General features: G+C 40.7%; 3 protein-coding genes across 3 annotated transcripts; 2 read left to right on the forward strand and 1 right to left on the reverse strand.

The window, feature by feature from the left end:
• The first annotated feature begins 1,103 nt into the window (after positions 1 to 1,103).
• Positions 1,104 to 4,490, forward strand: LOC308135729 (uncharacterized protein). The gene is made up of 6 exons (XM_080503825.1): positions 1,104 to 1,353; positions 2,008 to 2,190; positions 2,271 to 2,534; positions 3,148 to 3,246; positions 3,514 to 3,531; positions 3,985 to 4,490. The coding sequence occupies exons 1-6, from the start codon at positions 1,284 to 1,286 to the stop codon at positions 4,068 to 4,070; spliced, it is 720 nt and encodes a 239-aa protein (XP_080359951.1). The 5' UTR covers positions 1,104 to 1,283; the 3' UTR covers positions 4,071 to 4,490.
• A 1,245-nt stretch (positions 4,491 to 5,735) lies between these two features.
• Positions 5,736 to 9,350, forward strand: cdc20 (cell division cycle 20 homolog; the record flags this gene model as incomplete). Its single annotated transcript, XM_080503113.1, has 11 exons — positions 5,736 to 5,859; positions 5,962 to 6,160; positions 6,756 to 6,898; positions 6,994 to 7,090; positions 7,190 to 7,315; positions 7,425 to 7,621; positions 7,711 to 7,805; positions 7,915 to 8,152; positions 8,649 to 8,774; positions 8,896 to 9,013; positions 9,175 to 9,350. The coding sequence occupies exons 2-11, from the start codon at positions 5,971 to 5,973 to the stop codon at positions 9,348 to 9,350; spliced, it is 1,506 nt and encodes a 501-aa protein (XP_080359239.1). The 5' UTR covers positions 5,736 to 5,859; positions 5,962 to 5,970.
• A 1,021-nt stretch (positions 9,351 to 10,371) lies between these two features.
• On the reverse strand, positions 10,372 to 16,558 carry LOC308134995 (very long chain fatty acid elongase 1-like). Its single transcript, XM_080502859.1, has 8 exons — positions 16,265 to 16,558; positions 15,554 to 15,645; positions 14,024 to 14,214; positions 13,858 to 13,938; positions 13,714 to 13,770; positions 13,516 to 13,621; positions 12,539 to 12,678; positions 10,372 to 11,487 (listed from the first exon to the last, which is right to left on the reverse strand). The coding sequence occupies exons 2-8, from the start codon at positions 15,612 to 15,614 to the stop codon at positions 11,173 to 11,175; spliced, it is 951 nt and encodes a 316-aa protein (XP_080358985.1). The 5' UTR covers positions 15,615 to 15,645; positions 16,265 to 16,558; the 3' UTR covers positions 10,372 to 11,172.
• Positions 16,559 to 20,542: the final 3,984 nt, after the last annotated feature.

Consider the following 20,542-nt stretch of genomic DNA (forward strand, 5'->3'; position numbering starts at 1 on the left):
GCAGAAAATTTGAAACAACTCCCATTATAATGCAACCCAACTAAACACAATAGCAAACACTAGATTCTAAAAGTGTTTTCAAAACACAACTTATACAGTATTTGAATAATTTACAGAAAAGACCACTTTAAATGCAAATTGTAAACAGATATACAAGAAATTTCTCTTCTCAAGATAGAATTTTATTTTGTGAGTAAACTATGACATTTAAAGACAGTTTGCATGGATTAAAATTCAGTTAGCAAAATCCCCCCAAAAGAGAACTAATCATTCAAAAGCCTGAAAACACATTATAATATTATTTATATATCACATTCAAATGTAGAAAAAAATGCCAAAACAATAGGAAAAAAGTGCCAATAATCAGAAAAGCCAAAATAGTCACACACATTTCAGTTTGTTAGTTCAGTTCAGACAAACTTTTTTATACCACAAATGGGAATTCATTTATATCTTCCAGTGTACATTTAGTTTCATGCATGCATTCAGTCAATAAAATAAATACTCCATTATTGAATCCTAAATGTGTCCAGGAAACAATTAAGCATGGAACATAGGGAGATTTTAGAGCAGCAAGCTGAAACCAGATAAGATAAAATCTAAAGATAAAGCACATAAGATAAAAGCAGGGTGATAAAAAACAAAGCAAAAGTAAGATATGTGCTTTGCTATTTGTATGACTACACATTGTTTTGTCTTTTCACTTTTGATTGTACGAACATAAACGATGATTTGTTCTTCTGTAAAATAAAAAAAAATAAGCGTTTGTACTATTTTGCTGCTCAAATGAATACATAAATGATTCTTAAAACCCTTTAAAAAAATGAAATAAATAAAAGGCAGGGGTAAAAAGAAAAATAGAGAGTGTGCGATAATCGCAAATGAATGAACTGGATGAATACGTCGGTGTGAATCTGAAGAAGTCGACCACATCACCTTGAACGCGGTAATAATAACCGTATTGATGCTGTAACCTTGTCCTTCACAGCTGAGCCGCAGCAGCCAATCAGCTGCGCTCCGGACGCACATTCAAAGATAAGTCAAAGCGCACGCAGCCAGCAGTGCGCGCACCCGCACAGAGAGACTCACACACAGCGCCGGGCAGAGCCGAGGAGGAGTGATCGTTAAAGGGGCTTGGCTGGTGTGTTGTTGTTTTTTTGTACCTGCTCTGGCTGCAACTTTAAATGGCTTAAAACAATCCCGGTTATTTATAACTGTGGAAGTTGTCGCGCATCTCGAAGGTTTTTGCTTGCGTTCGACGCGGAAGTCGGGCTGCGCGAGAGATGCGTCTTCTTGGAGTTCTCGTGTTTACGTTATGCCTGCGACTGTCAGTGGGTGTTCCTGCTCCAGTAGGTGAGACACCCGTCTTTCTTGTCATTGCATTGCTTTTGTCTGCGCAAACGAGTGGATTTGCACCGTGAGAAAAGTCTTTCATCGAAATCCGCAAAACGAGCCGATAACCAGCGTTCGAAAATGATTTATTTGCAATAAAGTGGCAGCGATGCATAGGACACTGTTTGTGCACGTCAAGAAGATTTGTATTTAATATGTAGACTCTTTCTCCCTCTTAAATCGCTCACGTTGTAAGAGCTTACATGAGAACTTACCGACAACAATGTAATATATCTTCTGTGTTGTTGCTCAGTATGTCTTTAAACTTTATCATACATTATATAGACACCATTTATGATGGCCATTACTTCAAGTGATACTGATGCGAAAGTAGTAACACGGGCAATCACATTGCTTAAATAAGTTTGGAGGTTGAAAGTTCAAATATCAAATGCACGTTTATGGTTAAAGCCTAAGGACCATTTAAAGAGCCACACATCAAAACTTGACTTCCGGTTATGTAAGCCAGACCTTTTAACGGAGTAACTAAGAAATGTTGTTTCTTCTCGTGTGCATTGTGTGATCCTTTATCCGTCACATCTTGTAAAATAATCTTTGGAAGCTCATGCTTTGTATTGATGTCTGCAGTATTATTTTGGTGCTGTCTCCTGTTAGATACAGTCATAATCCAGATCCAGAAGTGGGGAGTGGTGGGAGCTCCTCGAGCCATGGATCAGGTTCTTCTCAATGGAGTCTCCCTCACTGGCACAAGTCCAGAATTAAAGGGCATCATACAATCCATCTCAGCTGATGCACTCCCACCGGCTCTTATCAGCATCAACTACACTTCCCCGCTGAGTATGACCACGAAAACTGTTAAACTGAAACCGAAACATTTTCAATCAGCCCAAAGCAATGTTTGCTCTCTCCCTCCCCAGGAAACCACACCATCCTCCGCTCACGAGAGTGCATATTAGAGGGGTCTCAGCTGCACTGGACCGACCGTGTGTTTTATGATGGGAAAGTCTATCTGACACTGGACCACGGTGATGTGTGGACGGCTCACGTTCCGCAGGCACTGCCCCTCAAAGAGGTGTGGGACCAGGAGGTGCAGAGCTCGGGGTCCGAGAGGGAAGTCCTGCGGGACGTTTGCTTCAGGCTGATGAAAGAGTTGAAGCTTTCTGAGGCACAGTCGGCTTCAGGTATATGATTTCCCAGGCTTGTGAGAGAAGGCTTTGTCACTGTCCTGCATGTGTCACCTATTAATTGCTGAGGGTGGGGGTTACCATTCAGTTGGGCAGAAATGCCAAGCGAGAAACACTGAAATGCATTCATTGGTTAAAGGGTATTTATTAGGAACATATGAAAGAAGGAATGTTTTTTTTTTTGTTGTTGTTTATTTTGTCTTGAGCTATTATCTGTTCCTGTGTTGCGTTGTGACACTTGTGAACACGTTTTGTTGGTTTAGTCAAATCTCCTTTGATGTCAGTGGGACATTCAGGGGTAAATAGAAATTTAAAAAAAGACTAATAACTGCGACATAGTCCCATTTGTACCTGCATGCTGACTGATGTTAGTCTGAGAAGATTATTTTAACTCGTAGGTAGTAACACTGCATCTATCACTTTATAATTGTTACATATTTGAACTCTAATCTCTCAATGATTACATCTGTAGATCTTGATGAGCATTGTAGATAGACTTGGATATAGTGAAGAGAACAGTAATAGTAATAAACGGTCATTCAACATTTGTCTCCATCTGCATGTATTTTTTTTTTATGTTGTTCAATCTGATGATAAAGTGTTTTCTCAGTTGCAGGAATTCCTTGGCCCCAGATTCTGATCCCAATCATGACTGTCCTTATTTTCTTTGGACTAGTACTTATAAGCCTTCTCATCTCTAAAAATCAGGGTGAGTAAATTAACTTTTTTTCCTCCGTGCCTTTTGGGAAATAATAAACAACTGCAGTCAACCATGTGTCGCAATAGCCAGAGCAGAATTTATCTCTATGTATGATTAACCTGTACATTGATATAATACTTCAATTACATTTGTGGTAAGAAAGTAGAATGAAGAGAAATTTAAGTCCAGTCACATGATTTGGGTGTGGGGTCTGTACTCATGAGGGAAATATAAAGCATGGTCATGTGTTTTGTCTTTCTTCCACTCTCTGTCCAGGCTTGAGGCACCCTGGAGGTAAGGAAACAACAACCCCTCTGTTTTCTCTCTTGTCAGTACATTTTTTTAGCCAGCAGTGTGAATAGAAAAGTAATAGAGAGTTAAATATTAAATTCAGTCAAAACTGTATTCCCTACAGATGGACACATTCTTGTTTATCATTCATGTTGGGTTTTTTTTTTCTATATTGATTCACCCAGTGTTATTTTATGTAGAGTTAAAACTGTTTTCTATGACGACCTTCAGTCAATTGCAGTTGCCAGGACAACATGTCAAGAATACAAAACAGTGGAGTTACAGTGTAAAACATTATCTATCTCTATCTATACAGCACATGTGTATATACAATACATCTCTACTGAAAGTGACACAGCTTTTTTTTTTTTTTTTACTTGCTTGATCGTTGATATGCAGTTGCTCTTTTACGCTGCTGCGCTTGTTTACAGTGAGATGCTCTTGATTTTCTTGCAGGTGTGACGGGCTCGATTATACATTACCCCAAAGACATGACCCAAAGTGACCCAGAGAAAAATGGCTACAGTTACCAAACATTATGAGTCAAAAGCTCATGTTTGACTTTTATACTGTTTATACTCTGCATGGCTTGGGTTGCATTATGAATGGAACCAACCTTTAGCAGCACACTGCAATAAACCAGCTAAAATGATTGGTGTGTATATTGTGCACTATACTATGCAAAAATCACCCCTCACAATGGTGCTCGAAGTGCATTGAGTTTTTATAAATGAATATATGACAACACAGAAATGTGTCCAACACAAGCTTTGTCTTTCACGTGTTATTTCGAATGGCAGTAGTAGTAAATGTTTGTGGCGGTTATGACTTCTGAATGTGCTTGAAAAAATGCACGATATAAGGGTTTCAAGGACAGCACAATACTGCCATTCTTGCTGGAATGTGTATTTTTTTTGTTATGCTACTGTTGTTACAGCCACAGTAAAAACACTGAAAAGACATTTCCCTGCTTATTTTGTTTAATTTGCCTTGCTCATAGTGAAATAAAACATTGTACTGTATAGTACTTTCCTTGGATAGTCTATGTTACTTGTAGTTCTGTAAACATGAGGATACTCTTCATACTCTTCATTTGATTTATTTTGTCAAGTGCAAAGTAAAGTAGCTGCTTCTTCCTCATCTATGACAAACCAAAGAATTCATTCCAATGTACCCTGCTGCATGTATGAACGTTGTCTGAGAATGAAGCAGAAATGTTTTATATTCCGAATCAGCTGTGGTATTTATGTGATTACATTTTCGTAACAGATGGACTGCATCCTTTGAGCTGCTGTGCAAGCGTCTTCTGATTTTCCACAAAATGACCACAGATCACATTACCACCATCCCAGATTACATTACACCAAGGCTGGAGAAAGCAATGATGTTTTCCCCTTATTGACGAGTCACACAAATTGCTTTTATTGCCCAATGTTAAATTGGTGAATGTATTTCATACGTCCAAACAGTGTGCTGAGGCTTCCACTTTTAAAATCGGACAATCTTTTAGTTCCTGCGCTCCTCAGCTTTAGAACAAGCTTTCTGAATAGCTGGGACTGCTGACATACTCACTTTTTTTTAAACCAAGCCTTAAAACAATAGATTTTACTTATTTTACCTATATCTTAATAAAGCTTTGACTTTATTTTTCTGTTTAATGCCTTTCTTAATGGTTTTGTTTTAATGGATGTCGTAATCTGAATAATTTAAGATTAAGATTCTGTCAAAGCACTGAATTCCCTTGTGTCTGAATGGTGTACAGGAACATACTTGCCTTGCCTTGTAATGAGTTCTGTGGAAAATGCAAATAAAGCTGAAACAAATATCAAATCAGACCTTTCTTTTGTTCTCTACAGATTAAGATTTAATTATTGTGCATCTATTTGGCTCGTTTACCACAACTCTGAATGTGAGATCTATCTATCTATCGATCTATCGATCTATCTATCTGTCTGTCAAGAGCAATATCTATCTGAGAGCACTAATAACATCCACCCAGGAGGGGGCGGTAGAGGGATTTATGCCTGAACAGATCCTCCCTCGTGAAGCGTTTCTGGCCAATCACAATCGCGCACTTGTAAACATCTCCGTGACAACACGCAGCGCCAGCCGCGGCGGCTTGAATCGACCAATCACAGGCCGCGCTTTTGGGCATTTAAAACGTGTGTCGTCATCGCCACGAATTTCAAAAATTCTCCCAAAGACTCAGCTGCTGCTGCACGCGCTTTAATGCCGAAACGAGCTCGCAGTGTTTGTGATTCGAGCTGCACGGAACCGCGATCAACTGTCGTCCACCGGAAATTCCTCCTCGGCTTCTTCTGACGCTCCGCGGTAAGTGAGCGACTCGACGTTGTCGATAAACGTGCTTCGTTTCCTGCGAGTTTCGTACCTGCCTCGGCTAAATCTGCGTTGGCGTGCACGTCTGTCCAATAGGTGTTCGACATGGCGCAGTTCGGCTTTGAGAACGACATCCACAGCATCCTGAAGCTGGACATGCCCATCACCAACGCTCCCATGGCGAGGTGGCAGAGGAAGGCCAGCTCGTCGGGCACGTCCGCGCTCAGCTGCCTGTCGCCCGGGAAATCCATCAACGTGTCCCAGAACTCGTCGAAAACTCCCAGCAAAACGCCAGGTGATCGGAGTTCACGCGACAGTTTCACAATAGTTACTTTAGGTTTCTGCTGCAGCTCTCAAGGGAGCAATCAGAACAAGCTATTAACTGGTTAAGTCCTCCAAATATTCAGCGAGTCACGTGTGGTTGGAGCCTCGTCATCAAATGGTTCAACTCGATATCTGATTCAGATTGAAGAATGTAATCTCTTCCTGCCTTTGGCCATTGTTGACCTCTGTGTTTCAACATGGCTGATCAGTAAATGCTACGTGTCTGAGGAATCTGAATGTCCTTACTGTTTTGTTCTACCCTTTATAAGCTCTTGAATATAGTTTACTCGCTACCTTCTGAGATAATTGCTTAAACGTACCCAGAATGTTTAGTTTTACACAAGTTTGCATCTAATACATTGCTCTCACAATCCTACCAATGTAAGGACATGCAACTGTTTAAGACCCATAACCATTTAATTTGGTTTGAAGACACTTGAGTGCTTCAGTCTAAACTTTACAAAAGTAACTTGAACAGTGGCAACTCCGTGACTTGATAAGTTTTTAGCTGGGTGAAGGTAAACGTTAACAAATCTGTGCTGATATTGTCCCATTTTGTGTCTCAGGCAAGAACAAAAAGCAGACTCCCTCAAAGATTGGGGGCGACCGCTTCATTCCGATAAGAAACGGCAAACAAATGGATGTTGCAAGTTTCCTGCTCAGCAAGGAGAACGAGCCGACGGACACGAGCGCCACGGCTGCAACATCAGTAAGTCACCTGGTACATTTTGATCCCCCGTTCAGAAGTTGAGGGTGTGACTTCATAGACAAGCTTACTGACTACTGCTGCCCGTCTGGTCGCAGGAAAACCAAAAGGCGTGGTCGGTGTCGCTCAATGGATACAACATTGAGGATGCCAAGATTCTCCACCTCGGAGGGAAGCCGCTGAACGTACCCGAAGGTCAGCCTTCGTTCATACAGTCATGACACATGGGAGGGGTGGGGGGGTTGTCATGCCAATGTGTTTACATTGACAGTCGTCGTCTTTTTTATTTTTCAGGGTATCAAAACAACCTGAAAGTCCTTTATAGTCAGGTTGCAACTCCTACCTCTTTGAAAAAGACCAGATACATATCTTCGACACCGGACAGGATCTTGGATGCTCCTGATCTTAGAAACGATTTCTGTAAGTTCAGAGTTTAATCTGATTTTTAAGTGGAATGAAAACTTCAACCAACCATTAATTGACATGAAACCTCAAGATGTGACAGGAAAGGCGTGCGTTTTGTTCACAGATTTGAATCTTCTGGACTGGAGCAGTCAAAATCTCCTGGCGGTGGCCCTTCATAATAGCGTTTACCTGTGGGATGCCACTCAGGGGGACATCATCCTTCTCATGAAGATGGAGCGCGACGAGGACTACATTTGCTCGCTGTCCTGGACGAAAGAGGGAAACTATCTGGCCGTTGGCACCAGTGACTGCAAAGTTCAGGTCAGTGCAGCAAGTGGTGCAGCAACCATCTCTCATAAAGACACGAGTTGCTTTAAAAATGCCCTTTTTTTTTTCTTCCGTTTCCTCAGTTGTGGGATGTTCAAAACCAGAAGCGCCTGCGGAGCATGGAGAGCCACACGGCGAGAGTTGGGAGTCTGAGCTGGAATGATCACGTACTTTCCAGGTACAAAATGACCCTTTTTGTTTTGTTTAGTTTTTTTTCCAAATTGAAGCGAAAAAGCTTTTCATGACTCGGGGGCGGTACTAAAGGTCAACACTTCCCCCCTCTGCAGTGGCTCCCGATCGGGACACATCCACCACCATGACGTGAGGGTGGCAGAACACCACATCGCCACGCTCGGCACTCACTCGCAGGAGGTGTGCGGCCTGAAGTGGTCCCCTGATGGGCGCCACCTGGCGAGCGGCGGCAACGACAACCTGCTGTGCGTGTGGCCGCGTCCGCAGGAGGGCGGCAGCGGCAGTGAATCCCAGCCGGTCCAGTGCTGGAGCGAGCACCAGGGAGCCGTCAAGGTGAGTCGGCTCGGCCCGTCGTCTCTGCGGCGACGCGCTACCCTAGGGTACCAACTCCTTCTCGGTGTGCACGACGAGCCGCTTTGCATTAACTTGACATGCATCTCAATGACGGCCACGCCGACTTGAATACTCCAAAGCAGAGGATGAATTAATGCAAGTAGCCCAGATTTTAAAAGGCTTTTTTAAGAATGGAAAATGGGGATGAAGTTAAATTCTTTACTTCTCCACATTTGTCCCATCCTGGAGCTCGTATCATCTTGTCACCCTTTTTTTTTTTTTTTTTTTTAGTTAATACTTTCCAGGCCTTTAGCCGCCTGGAACCATCTGCAGATCTGATTTACCAACATTAAAATGAAGCCAAACGCTGGACATGCCTACTTTTTATGAACAAAATGGAAGTGTGCGGATCCCCGCCGATCTCTATTGTAAAGAATTTACTTTTATTAAACTGAAGAGTCTTGTTTTAATTTTGCTTCGCATTGTGTCCGACCAGGCTTTGGCCTGGTGCCCATGGCAGCCGAGCATCCTCGCTTCAGGCGGCGGCACCAGTGACCGCCACATCCGCATCTGGAACGTCAACAGCGGCTCCTGCATCAGCTCCCTGGACACGCAGTCTCAGGTAACGGCGCAGTTCTGGACCCAGTTGTTGTGCACAAAGTCCTCGGCTGAAGAAAACCAGAAGTCGCTCTTCGTGAAATGTTCTGCTTGGTTTCATCGCCTCACATTCCACACCCTCTTAGATCTCGTCGCTGGCATTTGCACCAAACTACAAGGAGCTGGTCTCGGCTCACGGATACGCCCACAACAACGTGGTGATCTGGAAGTACCCGTCTCTCACCAGAGTAGCAGAACTCAGTGGTAAGAAGTCCTCCTGCCCTGGTTGTCTCTTTTCCTAAATGAGCAATTGATTTCAATAGCAGACATTGGTTGTCTTGATGTCTCCTTTTTTTTTTTTTTTTTTTACTTCTACCATTCCAACAAATTGTAATTTGCCTCACGTGCACAATTCTTTATTTTAGGCCATGAGGACAGAGTTCTGTCTCTCACCATGAGCCCAGATTGCTCCACCGTTGCAACGGTTGCAGGAGACGAGACGATCCGCCTGTGGAAAAGCTTTGAAGTGGATCCTCTTAAGAAGAAGGCTAAAGAGAGGATGGTCAAAGCCACAAGTGGGATCCACCAGTCCATCAGATAATTTTAGCATTGTTTTTTTGTTTTTTTTTGAAAAGGGGGTGGCGAATGAGGAAGATTTGTAATTTTCATGACTCTGCAAGGCATCAATGTTTTTAAATGATGGGATGATTGGCTGACTGCAACTGTGTGTATGTATACACACGCACACCACGCTAGCTTTTATTTTTATTTAAATTTTTAAAGTCCAATTTTTTTTTTTTTTGAATGTATTTATTGCAGATGTCTTGAATGAATTGTATACCTTGCAGTGAGTTGTTAATAAAAGGAATATCCTAGACTCGGATGTCTCGTGGCTTAAGTTTTTCACAGTGAATGAAACTTGGCCAGTTAAATTCATACATTCCTGTAACAGAAATGCATTTTACTGTTCTACATTACAATGAACTACATGTTGCTGGTGCTTCCTGTCACAAACGGTTTTTGCCATATCTTTCATTGTACATGAGCTTGTAAAATGTCAATTTAGGCATTTTTGGGTTGGAAGGGGGGAAATAAGAAACAAAATGATTTGACATTAAAGAGTGAGTGACACGCCATGGTGAAGTTTTTAACTTTTAATCTGATGGCAAGTGTGACCATAACTCTGAAAATATACCGTCCGTAGTTTCGGTTTGTAGTAAAGTCATATGTTCGGTTTCATGATTTGCTTAGTCTGCTTAAAGTTTGTTAAATTAGAAATCCTGAAATAGAACCTTGTTTTAAGATTAGATTCAGTTCGAGTTTCCCTTCAAATTTCACAAGGGTAGTCCGTTTTGATAATCAGTCTTACTTGTACTAACATGTTGGTAAAAACAGATCTCGATACTAAATGCCCTAAAGCTGCTGCTGATACTGTCTAGGATGTCTCCCTGTAAAACTTTTTTCAGAGTATTTAATTGTGGATTTGCCCCACAACCCAGAGTGGTATAAAAGAGACTAAAATCTGTCAAGATGCAAATGTGTAGATGGTGAAATTAACAAAAAGCACAGTGATAGGATTTTAAGTTTCAGGAAAAGTCATACAAGTTTTTTTACAATGTCAAGTAAAATGTAAATTTATTAACCTCATGCAGAGTGCTGAAGTAATAAACCAGTGTTGCAAAACTGGATTAATATGGATGAACATGCATAGAGTACTGATTGTCGCTAAAAAATGCAAAAATATAGCAAAATGCATCAATACTGTAATATACAGTATAACATTTCTTTTTCCACAATTCTTAAAATTGAAAACGTGAGATGTGGTATCTTTCTCTCACAGTGTAACATTACAGCTTTCCAAACCACAGGATATCTAAATTTGGTTTTATTTCAAAAGATAAATAAAAACAAAAAGTTAAACTAAATATGCAACATTTACATTAAAGATCTCAATGGTGCAACAAAACTCTGAAGCAGTTATTTACATGTCTTTAGTAGAAAATGCAACACTCCCAAGCGAAAAGAAAACAAATAAACAAAAACTAAATAAACAGGCCGTGCTACAGACGGCAACAGAGGTCAAGCCTGAGTTGAGAAATACTTCCAGTGACAAAATGAGCACCAATTTTCATACAGGGTTCATCACAGTTACATTTTTTTTTGTTTTTGTTTGCAACAACTTACATATACATTGTGACGAGTAGAGATCACTGGCAAAAAAAACACGATATGCCATTCATATCCCCAAGAGGCGCGGATTCATTTTCAAAGACGGGACTTGTGGAGATTTCTGTAGTTTAGAAGGAGCACTTTTGAAACCTGCGCCACTTCGACACACGACTGACTGAGGAATGACACGGTCAAGGTGGTAATATCAACTATAAACAGTCTATGCCTTGTTTCTCATTGCCAGAGTCCCCGGTTCAAATTTCCTTCACTTTGCCAAAGAGGATCTTGCCGTTGGTGTATTGATGAGTGTTCCCGTTCCCGTTCTCCAGGTGTTTGCCGTTGGCCACCACCGAGACGGAGTCACTGGTCAATCCGTTCTGTTTGGGCTTGTCGTCCACGGAAGGGAGTCGCTTGCCCTTTATGTAGGCCTGCACCCAAAAGTTGGAGAAGAGGAGGAAGAAGAAGACGCCGTAGATCCAGATCAAGTGGATCCACAGGGGGGGCTGATAGTTACATTCCTCCATGAAGTAGTACTGACTGATGTGGATGGAGACGATAACAAACTGTGTCTGTGAGACAAGAAGCAAAGCAAAAGCACTTATTTAAACATTCAGCAAAAAACACCCGTGACCACATGTCAGCCTGTCATACACTATAAATACTAATACTGCAAAGCTGAGTCTTAACGAATGGCACAATGCTTTTCATTTCTCGTGCATGACAGTGGTTTTGACTACAAATACCAATTAAAATTAATAAAATACAAACATATGAATGAATAAATACCATCACACTGAAGTATCATGGCAGCAAATAATGTTTCAGAAAGCAAATGGAGGTTGTAAATCGAGCAGTCATCCCTTAAGTTAAATGAAGAAAAAAAGTATATGTACGATATACATAAGCCAGATTGTATTAGTCGTGTTTCTGAGCACAAATTAAAAAAAACTAAACTAAAAAATAAGGCCAGGTAGCCACAGGTATTGTCTTGTTATACGTGAAGGATGCGTCTTCTCTACTGGTGTTACTGTATTTTCTTTAATGAAAATAATATCTGAGCCACTTTAAGCAATTATTTTGGTGGCATTTGCAAAAGCAATGTAGATAAATCCATTGTGTATCTATTGAAAGATTAGTGGTGTAGTATTTCAGACTTCAAATAAACCTACTCTTTCCCATGCCACCAAATTCGTAATCCAATTTATTCAAATACAATTGCAATGATGCTCAATCCATCTTTCATTTATGGGATGTTTTTTAGCAGACTTGCCAAATAACTCGATTGGAAAAAAAAAAAAAAATAAAAATAAATTCTGTTCTAGTATTTCAATTATTTGACCCCTTTCTTTTCTAAACGACGTTCCCCTGCTTAAATGTCAGAGATATGTATGAAATTCATAGTGTTTTAGTAATATTTTCATAGGAACAACATAAAAAAAAAAATCACTGTGATAGTATTTATAAAAACCAGTTTGGATAAAGCAGATATAGGAGATTGATGGGTGCAAATCATTTGATATTTACCAAGCTACATTTCTGCATGTCTTGAAGGCAGCAGTGGTATATAGTAGACCCCAAATGAAAACGCTGTAATTATTAGAAGAAAAAAAACAAACATACCAACTGGATGGCCGTCATATACTTCTTCCACCACAGGTATTTGTGAAAGCGAGGCCCTGCAGCAGAGAGTCCGTAGTAGAAGTACATGATCACATGGACCCCCGAGTTCACCATGGCATGAAACGAGCCCATGCCCCCAGCTTCAGTGTGAAAAGACAACAGGAACAATGTATTTGATTAGAATGTGCTCAAGTACAATCTAACTTTCATTGGATATCAATTATTGTTGAAACACTAAAACAAGATAGTGAAATAGAAAGACACATAATCAAACTGTCCGCGAATTCCAATGCACTCAGCTTCAAATTCTCTTTACCTTGGTATTGCATGTCATTAACTTTCAACTCTTTTCTCCATTTCTATACCTTGATTTCTTTTTGGTATGTGGTGTGAATATCTTCACAAACTCTCCTTCTCACTTCAGATTTCACCCACATGTTATTTTGCTCTCCATAAAGAAGTCAAGCATTCACAACGGACCGTTTCTCTAATCAGCTGTTCAGTTCTCGAGCAGTGTTGTGACTCGTCTGTTGATGCCAGTGAAACCGATCGTGAACTCCTCCTTTGAGCCTGATGGGACCCTATGGTTGTCTGGTTGGGGTTCACAGGCCCTGCTTCAATTAATATCCCTGTAGTGGGGTTCTGCTCAAAGTTTTCCTCTCTACTGTCATTTGTGCAATTTATTAGGTTTTCCGATGACATTGATCCAAAAACATGCATATCTAAAACGTGATGACATGTAGAAATGTGCATATATTGCACACACTACTCCAGGCTTTGGAATTGTTGGTAGCTTTGTGCATTTACAAAAGGAAGGTCAAAAGTTTCACAACTCTGTTGGACTTTTAGACAAATCCAAGCCACAATAGTTGTCGATAGTTGGCTGGGATTGGCCTGAGCACTCTGTGAAGTGAAAGTGTGACAACAAAGTGATGTCGACGATGGATCCGTGTGTGCGTTTGCTGACGAGAGCTCACCAGGTGTCAATGAGACTCCCCACCACCACGTCCAGGGCATGAAAGAGTGATGGAAGACGTGGAGAAAGGTAATCTGAGACTGCTTCTTCCTCAGCACAAAGAATACCTGCAGATGAGGGGACCGAGATGGCATTAACAGGACATAGGTCACGACAAGACGACAGGAGAAAACTGATTTTTGAGAAGAATCGTCCATACCGTGTCAAGGAGCTCGATGAATTTTGAAAAATAGAACAACCAGCCAGTTCGAACCATCTGTGGGAGAGAAAAATGGAGCTCTTGTTAAATATTTAGATTAAAATCAGACAATATGAATGCTTCTGCAACACTTCGCTGGCTCACCCTGAGAGCCTCTGGTTTTCTGGAGCGGTCGATGAGGTCACATCTCCATGTGAAGCTGGTTCCCCATCCAGACATCATGAACTAGAAGGAAACAAACCCGCCGTCAGCTGAGAGACTTCCCAGGTTTATGAGTGATCTGAGGCAACCGGAGGCTCACTGTGCTCACCTCATACACTATGGTGGCATTCAGTAAAACCATGCAGAAGTTGTAGACTATCATGGCCGAGTTGAGGCGGAGAGGGTCACGGTTTGCCATCAGGCGAGGTCCGATGGACACTGCGAATAGGATGTATGCCAACAGGATGCTGGTCATGGGCACAGGGCTGCTCATCAGAGGATAGTCTCTGACTCTGACATCTGGAACACACACACACATTTATAATCACCTCAGCATGCCAGCAATGATCACACTCGCTGATATCTGAGTAGGTCATCTCAGCAACACTTCACCTCCACCCCCCCCATAATAATCTTAATTATTTCTGTCTCATTCAGTTCAGTGTGTATTGCACAGCATTTATTTTTCTCGAACCTTCAACATTACTGTACACACACGATCAATATTTTAAGGTTTGCAAAGAAACAGTTTCAGCTTTTTTTCCTATCGTTTTAAAATGAGCTGATTTTACACAGGAAAGGAAAACAATCTACCATCCCAAAGAACAGCTAAAAAATATATATACACTCGATAGATTTACATCTTGGGTCCACAGCATATATATGAAGTTACATATAAATCTGAGCAGACTTCTCAAAAATGGCATTTTACATGATCATATCTAAAGGTTTTTGTTTTTTTTGTTTATCCCCCTTAAAAAGCTGTTGGTTAGATGTTGGAGTGACTCATGAGAGTGAAATGTGAGACTGTTATGGTGTGTAGACGCCTTGTGTGGCAGTCACTGGTGTGCAAGTTTGAATGAATGAACGTGTGACAGATCATGTAAAGTACATTGAGAATGCTGAAGCAAGAAGAATGTGACGTCTATTCATCATTGCAAGAATGACTATGCCTCTAAAAGTGACATTTTGAAATGTATCATCGTGGATTGTTCAAAACGAGGGCTGTATGCCTGCATCTAAGAACAGTTTTAAGACTCTCAAATCATTTGAAATACATTATTCCACCGGAAGTAGTTAGGATATCAAACAACAGGTTTTTTGGGGGGGTCTGATCACACAAAGATCGACACTGCGGTGTCGTGGTCAACACTGTTGTCAGAGTATGAATGTCCTTTGCTTAAACCTACTGGAGTCTCTCTGTGGAGTTCACATGGACAGGATTGCTCCAAAAACTTTATCCCAACACTGGTTTGTCTAATGTGCAAAGCAAGTCTCGAAACACCTCAAATCACATCCAAGGCAGACGTTATAATGGTTGGGTTCAAGTTCATGTGTCCATAACCACAGAGGGAAGTCATGAATTTGACTCACATGCCAGTTATGCAAAGAAAAATAAATCTTTGCCGTCTGTCATCCAGCTTAAGTAATGTTTGTCTATTGCACTCAATGTAACCTCTGATTCCAATAATTCATTTGAAGGCAAGATAACCGTGTGCTTTCGTTTGACTTAACCCTGCTTCTTCTATATAACCATTAAAATAATTGCCTATTCTACACTTTTAAACATCCACTGCATCAAACAAAAACATGTTTTTTTTCTCTCAAACTGAAAATATTTACGAAAGAGAAAACTTACCTATATGTGATTTGAGGTAATCGTGGAACTTCAAAATGTTTGACGTAGCCTCTTGCAGCATGGTGACTGCTTGCTTTGTGCTCGAATGAACCCTTGGGAAAGCACAAGAAAGCAAAGAGTCAAAAAGCGGAGCCGGAACTGGAGTTGAGTGGGCAGGTGAGCAACAGAGTGACTCGTCCACCAGCTTCCCCTCCGACTGAACAAACAGGCGGCAGCTGGACAGGCTCATCAAACACCCCTACCTACAGCCTTTCAAACAAATACACAAGGTCAACATTTACTGGGTACTCCTCATGTGGCCTCGGCAATGCTTCATTACGAACATCAGAGAGCAGTGGATAATGAATGAAGGATTGTGAAACATCTGAATCCTGAAGTCGGCGTAAAAACAATGAAATACTCACTGACTAACAGAGCAAGTCAAACAGGTGAGGCAGAGAACTTGGCCTATATCACCGGCGTTACCGACTGAGTCACTGAGATACAGGGAGCTCATGGATTCACAGGACGTACAAACTACAGAAAAAGCAGGGAATTGGTGCTTTTCTAACTCAACTCAAGTTGATTGAAGCACTGGACTGAGGAGGGATCAAGCAAAACACACCAGTCTAACCACACGGCACTGAAGTGACCCAACCTTACATTAACAATGCACTTTTTCCTTTTTTTGGGGTTGAGCACAGACAGATATAATACACAGAAATCACTCACCCACTGAGCACAACTCCTCAGCACTCCTGTCAGTGAAGAAAGCTGCTGCACAGCCAGAGCAGGCAGCACTCCGTCCAAAAGATCCAGCTGAATCAGCGACACCCGAGAGAATGATCAGGTGAAAAACCAGATTCATGTAAAGCGTGGGTGGAAGCCTCCAGCTGTCTTCAAATGAGTTCAACCGATTGACTAAAGATCCAACCCTGACTCAAAGTGTTGGGAGGTAAGACTCCAGCAATTGAGAGAGATAGAGAGATGGGAAAATGTTGACAGCTTAGCTTTAATAACTATGGAACTGGGCTCATTCAACTGAATTTAAACCCAGAGACACTACTACAGACCTTTCTAGTTTCTGAACCACACCCTGTTTCACTGCTAAGCTCCACCTTTCTGTCCTCACTCAGCCTGTTTGTGATTGGGCTGCTTCATCAATGGCGGTGAAAGGGATGAGGTCACAGAGCTCCAGGTTCAGGTTTAAGAAACCCAGATCCATCAAGCATGTTCATTCATTTACGAGGCAAAATAATAAGAAAAAAAACAAAAACAGGGGGGGGGACAAAGAATGTGAATGATCTGTGACCTGAAGAAAAGTGATCGGTTCCTCACATATGATTTGGGTCAAAGGTAAAACCTGATACGGTGCACCCGGCGTCACATTTGGCATCGCCCATCCCTTCCTGTGCTGCACGTCTGTGGCCGGGCAGTCCAACCCTCGTAGCTATGTGACGAACCCTCCTGCCCCTCTGGTTTTACCTGTTCCCCGGGTGACGCCGATGGGCGTGAGCCCTGGATGGAGCCTGAAATCCCCAGTGCGACACACAATGTTGAGTGTGAGACATTACACTGGAATGAAAGGCATCCATGCACGGGGGAAGGAGGGAAGGAGGGAAGGAGGGAGCGAGGGAGGACACATTGCCGACTGTTTACATATTGTTTGACACTTGAGCACGCGGGGCCTCCCTCATTAACTCCAGACATAAAGCCTTTAAATTCAAGACTCGTGTGCAGAATAGACAGGCGTAGTAAGTTTTCAATTTAAAAACAGTTCTAATAAATGCAACCCCAACCCCCCCTCCCTGGACAGCTCATTCTGGTGGTTTTTCCAGACTCACCCTTTAAATTCTTGGTAGTTTATCTAATGAAGAATTCTTTCAGTCAACACATACAACTTGACAAGGTTCTAATTGCAAACGACCTAAAGGCACCACTTTTATTCTATATCACCCTGGAGAGAAGAAAGAAAAAACAAAACAGTACGTGAACTTAACTCATCTCCAAAGACTGCTAGAGACCCCCCCCCCCTGAAAAAAAAAAGCTTGCTGCATTCATATGCATTGTCACTTGTGTTACTGATCAAACCTTTAAACATTCAACCACTTGTTCCAAACAATTTCACAATCAACCATTTAGAAAGAGGAAACCTCAAACATAAAGTCAAACAGAAACAAAACAAAACAAAAAAAACATTTTAGATTCTCCTGAGAAAAATCCAAAATCATCAAAATGAATAAGAAGAAACCTAAATCAATGTAGCGTCATTCCATCAACCCACCTGTAACATTTAGTACACCGGCGCTCTGCCACTTCATGACACACACAAAAACTATGCAATGAATGAAAGCAGTGAATCCATTATGAGACTGTATATATATATATATATATAGTTCCAGGCAGAATCCAAAAAATGAAGCTGCGGTTAAAAGAATTAAGTGGTAAAAATAAACTAATGTTGCTTTATGTTTTAATGTGTTTTGCAGTCCAATCACTTGTTTTAATTTGTGATGGTCAAAGTGCGACCCAAACCAACAAGTACTGTTTATTAATTATGTTTGTAGGATACAATAAATTACACAACTCTTCATGCCAGGTTTCATTCAAACATGTATACACACTCCTATATTGATAAGCATGAACTTAAAATCATGTAGACAACCTTGATTTACAATATAAGACTAATTCAGTGTATTGGGTGTGCACCAGAATGATCTTTTGCTACAATTATTATATCCTTTTATAATTACATTTCTCCCAGTGTGTCAGTATTTTGCATAGATTTGTTGAAAATATTTACTTTTATTAAAACTTTACATCTACATTTGTAAGTGCTTCTATAATTTAATTAATGAGCTTGAAAAAAAAATGTATTGCAAGAAATGTGCAAAAAAAAAAGCTGCACGAAAACAATACTTTAGTGTGTTTTTGATATGTTTTCAATGCAGATAGATGGTTTGGGACAAGTAGAGTATGACTGTGAGGGTGAATGTCCTTGTCTCTGAGCACACGGTCAGCTGTTTTCCAGAGCTGCAGAATTACATGACAACACTCTCCCTATTCTTTTCAGTCTTGTGACTCTTCACCATCAGCAACATTCTACCAAATAGCAAAACCCATTCAATAGAAACCAACAAACAATAAAACAACAAGACATTCAGGCCCGACGGTGGAGCAGGGAGGATACACACCATCCTCGGGACACAGCGATCGCCATTAATTAGCCTATTGTGAAACAGTTTGAGAGGAGGAATGCTTCGCCTGGGAGCCAGCATCACTGTTGGAAAACACATGAATGATGGAACCTACTAGACATGCATTTTTTTTTTTTTTTATAAGAGCTTTGTGAAACAGCACTTAAGCTTGCTTAACAGAAGTCACACCAGGTGAGGTCATACAATTTATGAGGTCACACCAGACCTCATAAATTCATTTTTCAGTGACACTTTTAGAATCTGACTCTCAAAGATGTCATTAGTAATTGTTCAAACCTCGAGCTCCTGTGGTGTCGAAAGGGTGAGAATGACTGAGTTGTGTTAACATCTTTTGTGTTGAATAAAAGCAAAGCAACATTGTAACATGGCTGAATACAAGTATGCAAAAGATGGTATTTATAGGCACAATGGAGCTCAGATATGTGTGAAAAGTGTCACAAGAGGTTTGTCATTTGAGAAATTTGATATCAATACTGACACTGAGGGGAACAAGGAGGGAGTTTTCCTCCTTATCTATGCTTTCCTTTAATCCTTTGAAACCAGATAACCAACAAGCTCAGGTGAAACCCTCTCAAAAGAAACCCAGTAATGAAAGTAGTACAACTAATTTTACAAGTTTCAACTCTAATACATCTGAGTGTTTTTACAGACTTTTTTTTTTTTTTTTAGCAGGAAGATGAACGTATTGACAAAGAGTGGGTGGGATTAGAGATGTCTACACAATGTTTTACATAAAAGATGGGCGGTTAGAATAGATTATATTCAGTTTAAGTACCCAAAGAAACACACACAGGCACAGAAAGAATAAATAACCAGTTTGTGGAGGTTCTAATATACTCCCATCAAAATGGCAGAAGTGATGTCGAAAAGTAATACAATATAAAATTATAGTAAACATTTTGTTTCCACTTCCTGCTATAATTAATCTGTAGTTTCTTTTTCTTTTCTTTTCTTTTTTTTTTGAGGAATAACAGTAGTTTCTACAACAACAGGACAGCAGGAGCCCCTTCAGCAACAGACTCAAGTGTACTACAAAGCACCACTCCTTCCTTCCTGAGGAGATCAGACGGTATATTTCAAGGATTCAAGGATTTTTATTGTCAAACCATTACACATTTTTACATGTCCTGGTGCGGAATTCTGTTCCTGAGACCCAAAACGTATAACTCTCACCTGTATATCGTGTTATGTTGTGTTTTTGTTGTCAATCTATTGCCATGCATATAATAGTCACCATTAAGCATTGTACTTATTAATATTTAATATTTACTTGTCAAAAGTTATTGTGACTCAATTGATGGTTTTGACTTCTCTTCTCTTCTCTTCTCTTCTCTTCTCTTCTCTTCTATTTCACTCAACAGGACAGAACGAGTCGACAGACCGTGATCTTTCTGTATTTTTCCAAACAGCGACATTTACTGGCCACATCGGAAACTGCATGACCGTGTGGCTTTAATGACAGTAACGAAGTTATTAATAATCACAGTTAAGCCAATCAGCATGGCCATCAGTCTAAGGCTGCTTATTGTATCAGAAATAAACACACAGATGGATTGAAACGTTTCAGAAATGTTGCTGTGATCAAGAATGATGGTAATGGAGATCAATGTATGTACTTTGTGCTCTATTTCACTAAATAATATCACACATCTACACAAAACAAAGCCTTAGGGAAATTATGTAAATGTTGTTTATCAAAGCATAGTTAAAAATGTAAGATTTTCTGCAGAACTCAAATTAAATAGCTTCATCTTATGAATATAACTTAATAAAAAGATATATTCCGCTATGA

The sequence above is a fragment of the Blennius ocellaris genome (genome assembly GCF_963422515.1).
Source record: "Blennius ocellaris genome assembly, chromosome: 10".
In the NCBI taxonomy this organism is placed as follows: Eukaryota; Metazoa; Chordata; class Actinopteri; order Blenniiformes; family Blenniidae; genus Blennius; species Blennius ocellaris.

What these genes read in the sequence shown, in the direction of transcription:
- LOC308135729 (XM_080503825.1), top strand. Translation starts at nt 1,284, where the DNA reads ATGCGTCTTCTTGGAGTTCTCGTGTTTACGTTATGCCTGCGACTGTCA. An exon ending in GGGTGTTCCTGCTCCAGTAG is followed by an intron (nt 1,354 to 2,007) that starts GTGAGACACCCG and finishes GTCTCCTGTTAG; the next exon opens with ATACAGTCATAATCCAGATC. An exon ending in TGAGGCACAGTCGGCTTCAG is followed by an intron (nt 2,535 to 3,147) that starts GTATATGATTTC and finishes GTGTTTTCTCAG; the next exon opens with TTGCAGGAATTCCTTGGCCC.
- LOC308134995 (XM_080502859.1), bottom strand. Translation starts at nt 15,614, where the DNA reads ATGCTGCAAGAGGCTACGTCAAACATTTTGAAGTTCCACGATTACCTC. An exon ending in GAAAACCAGAGGCTCTCAGG is followed by an intron (nt 13,771 to 13,857) that starts GTGAGCCAGCGA and finishes TCTCTCCCACAG; the next exon opens with ATGGTTCGAACTGGCTGGTT. An exon ending in ATATGACGGCCATCCAGTTG is followed by an intron (nt 11,488 to 12,538) that starts GTATGTTTGTTT and finishes CTTGTCTCACAG; the next exon opens with ACACAGTTTGTTATCGTCTC.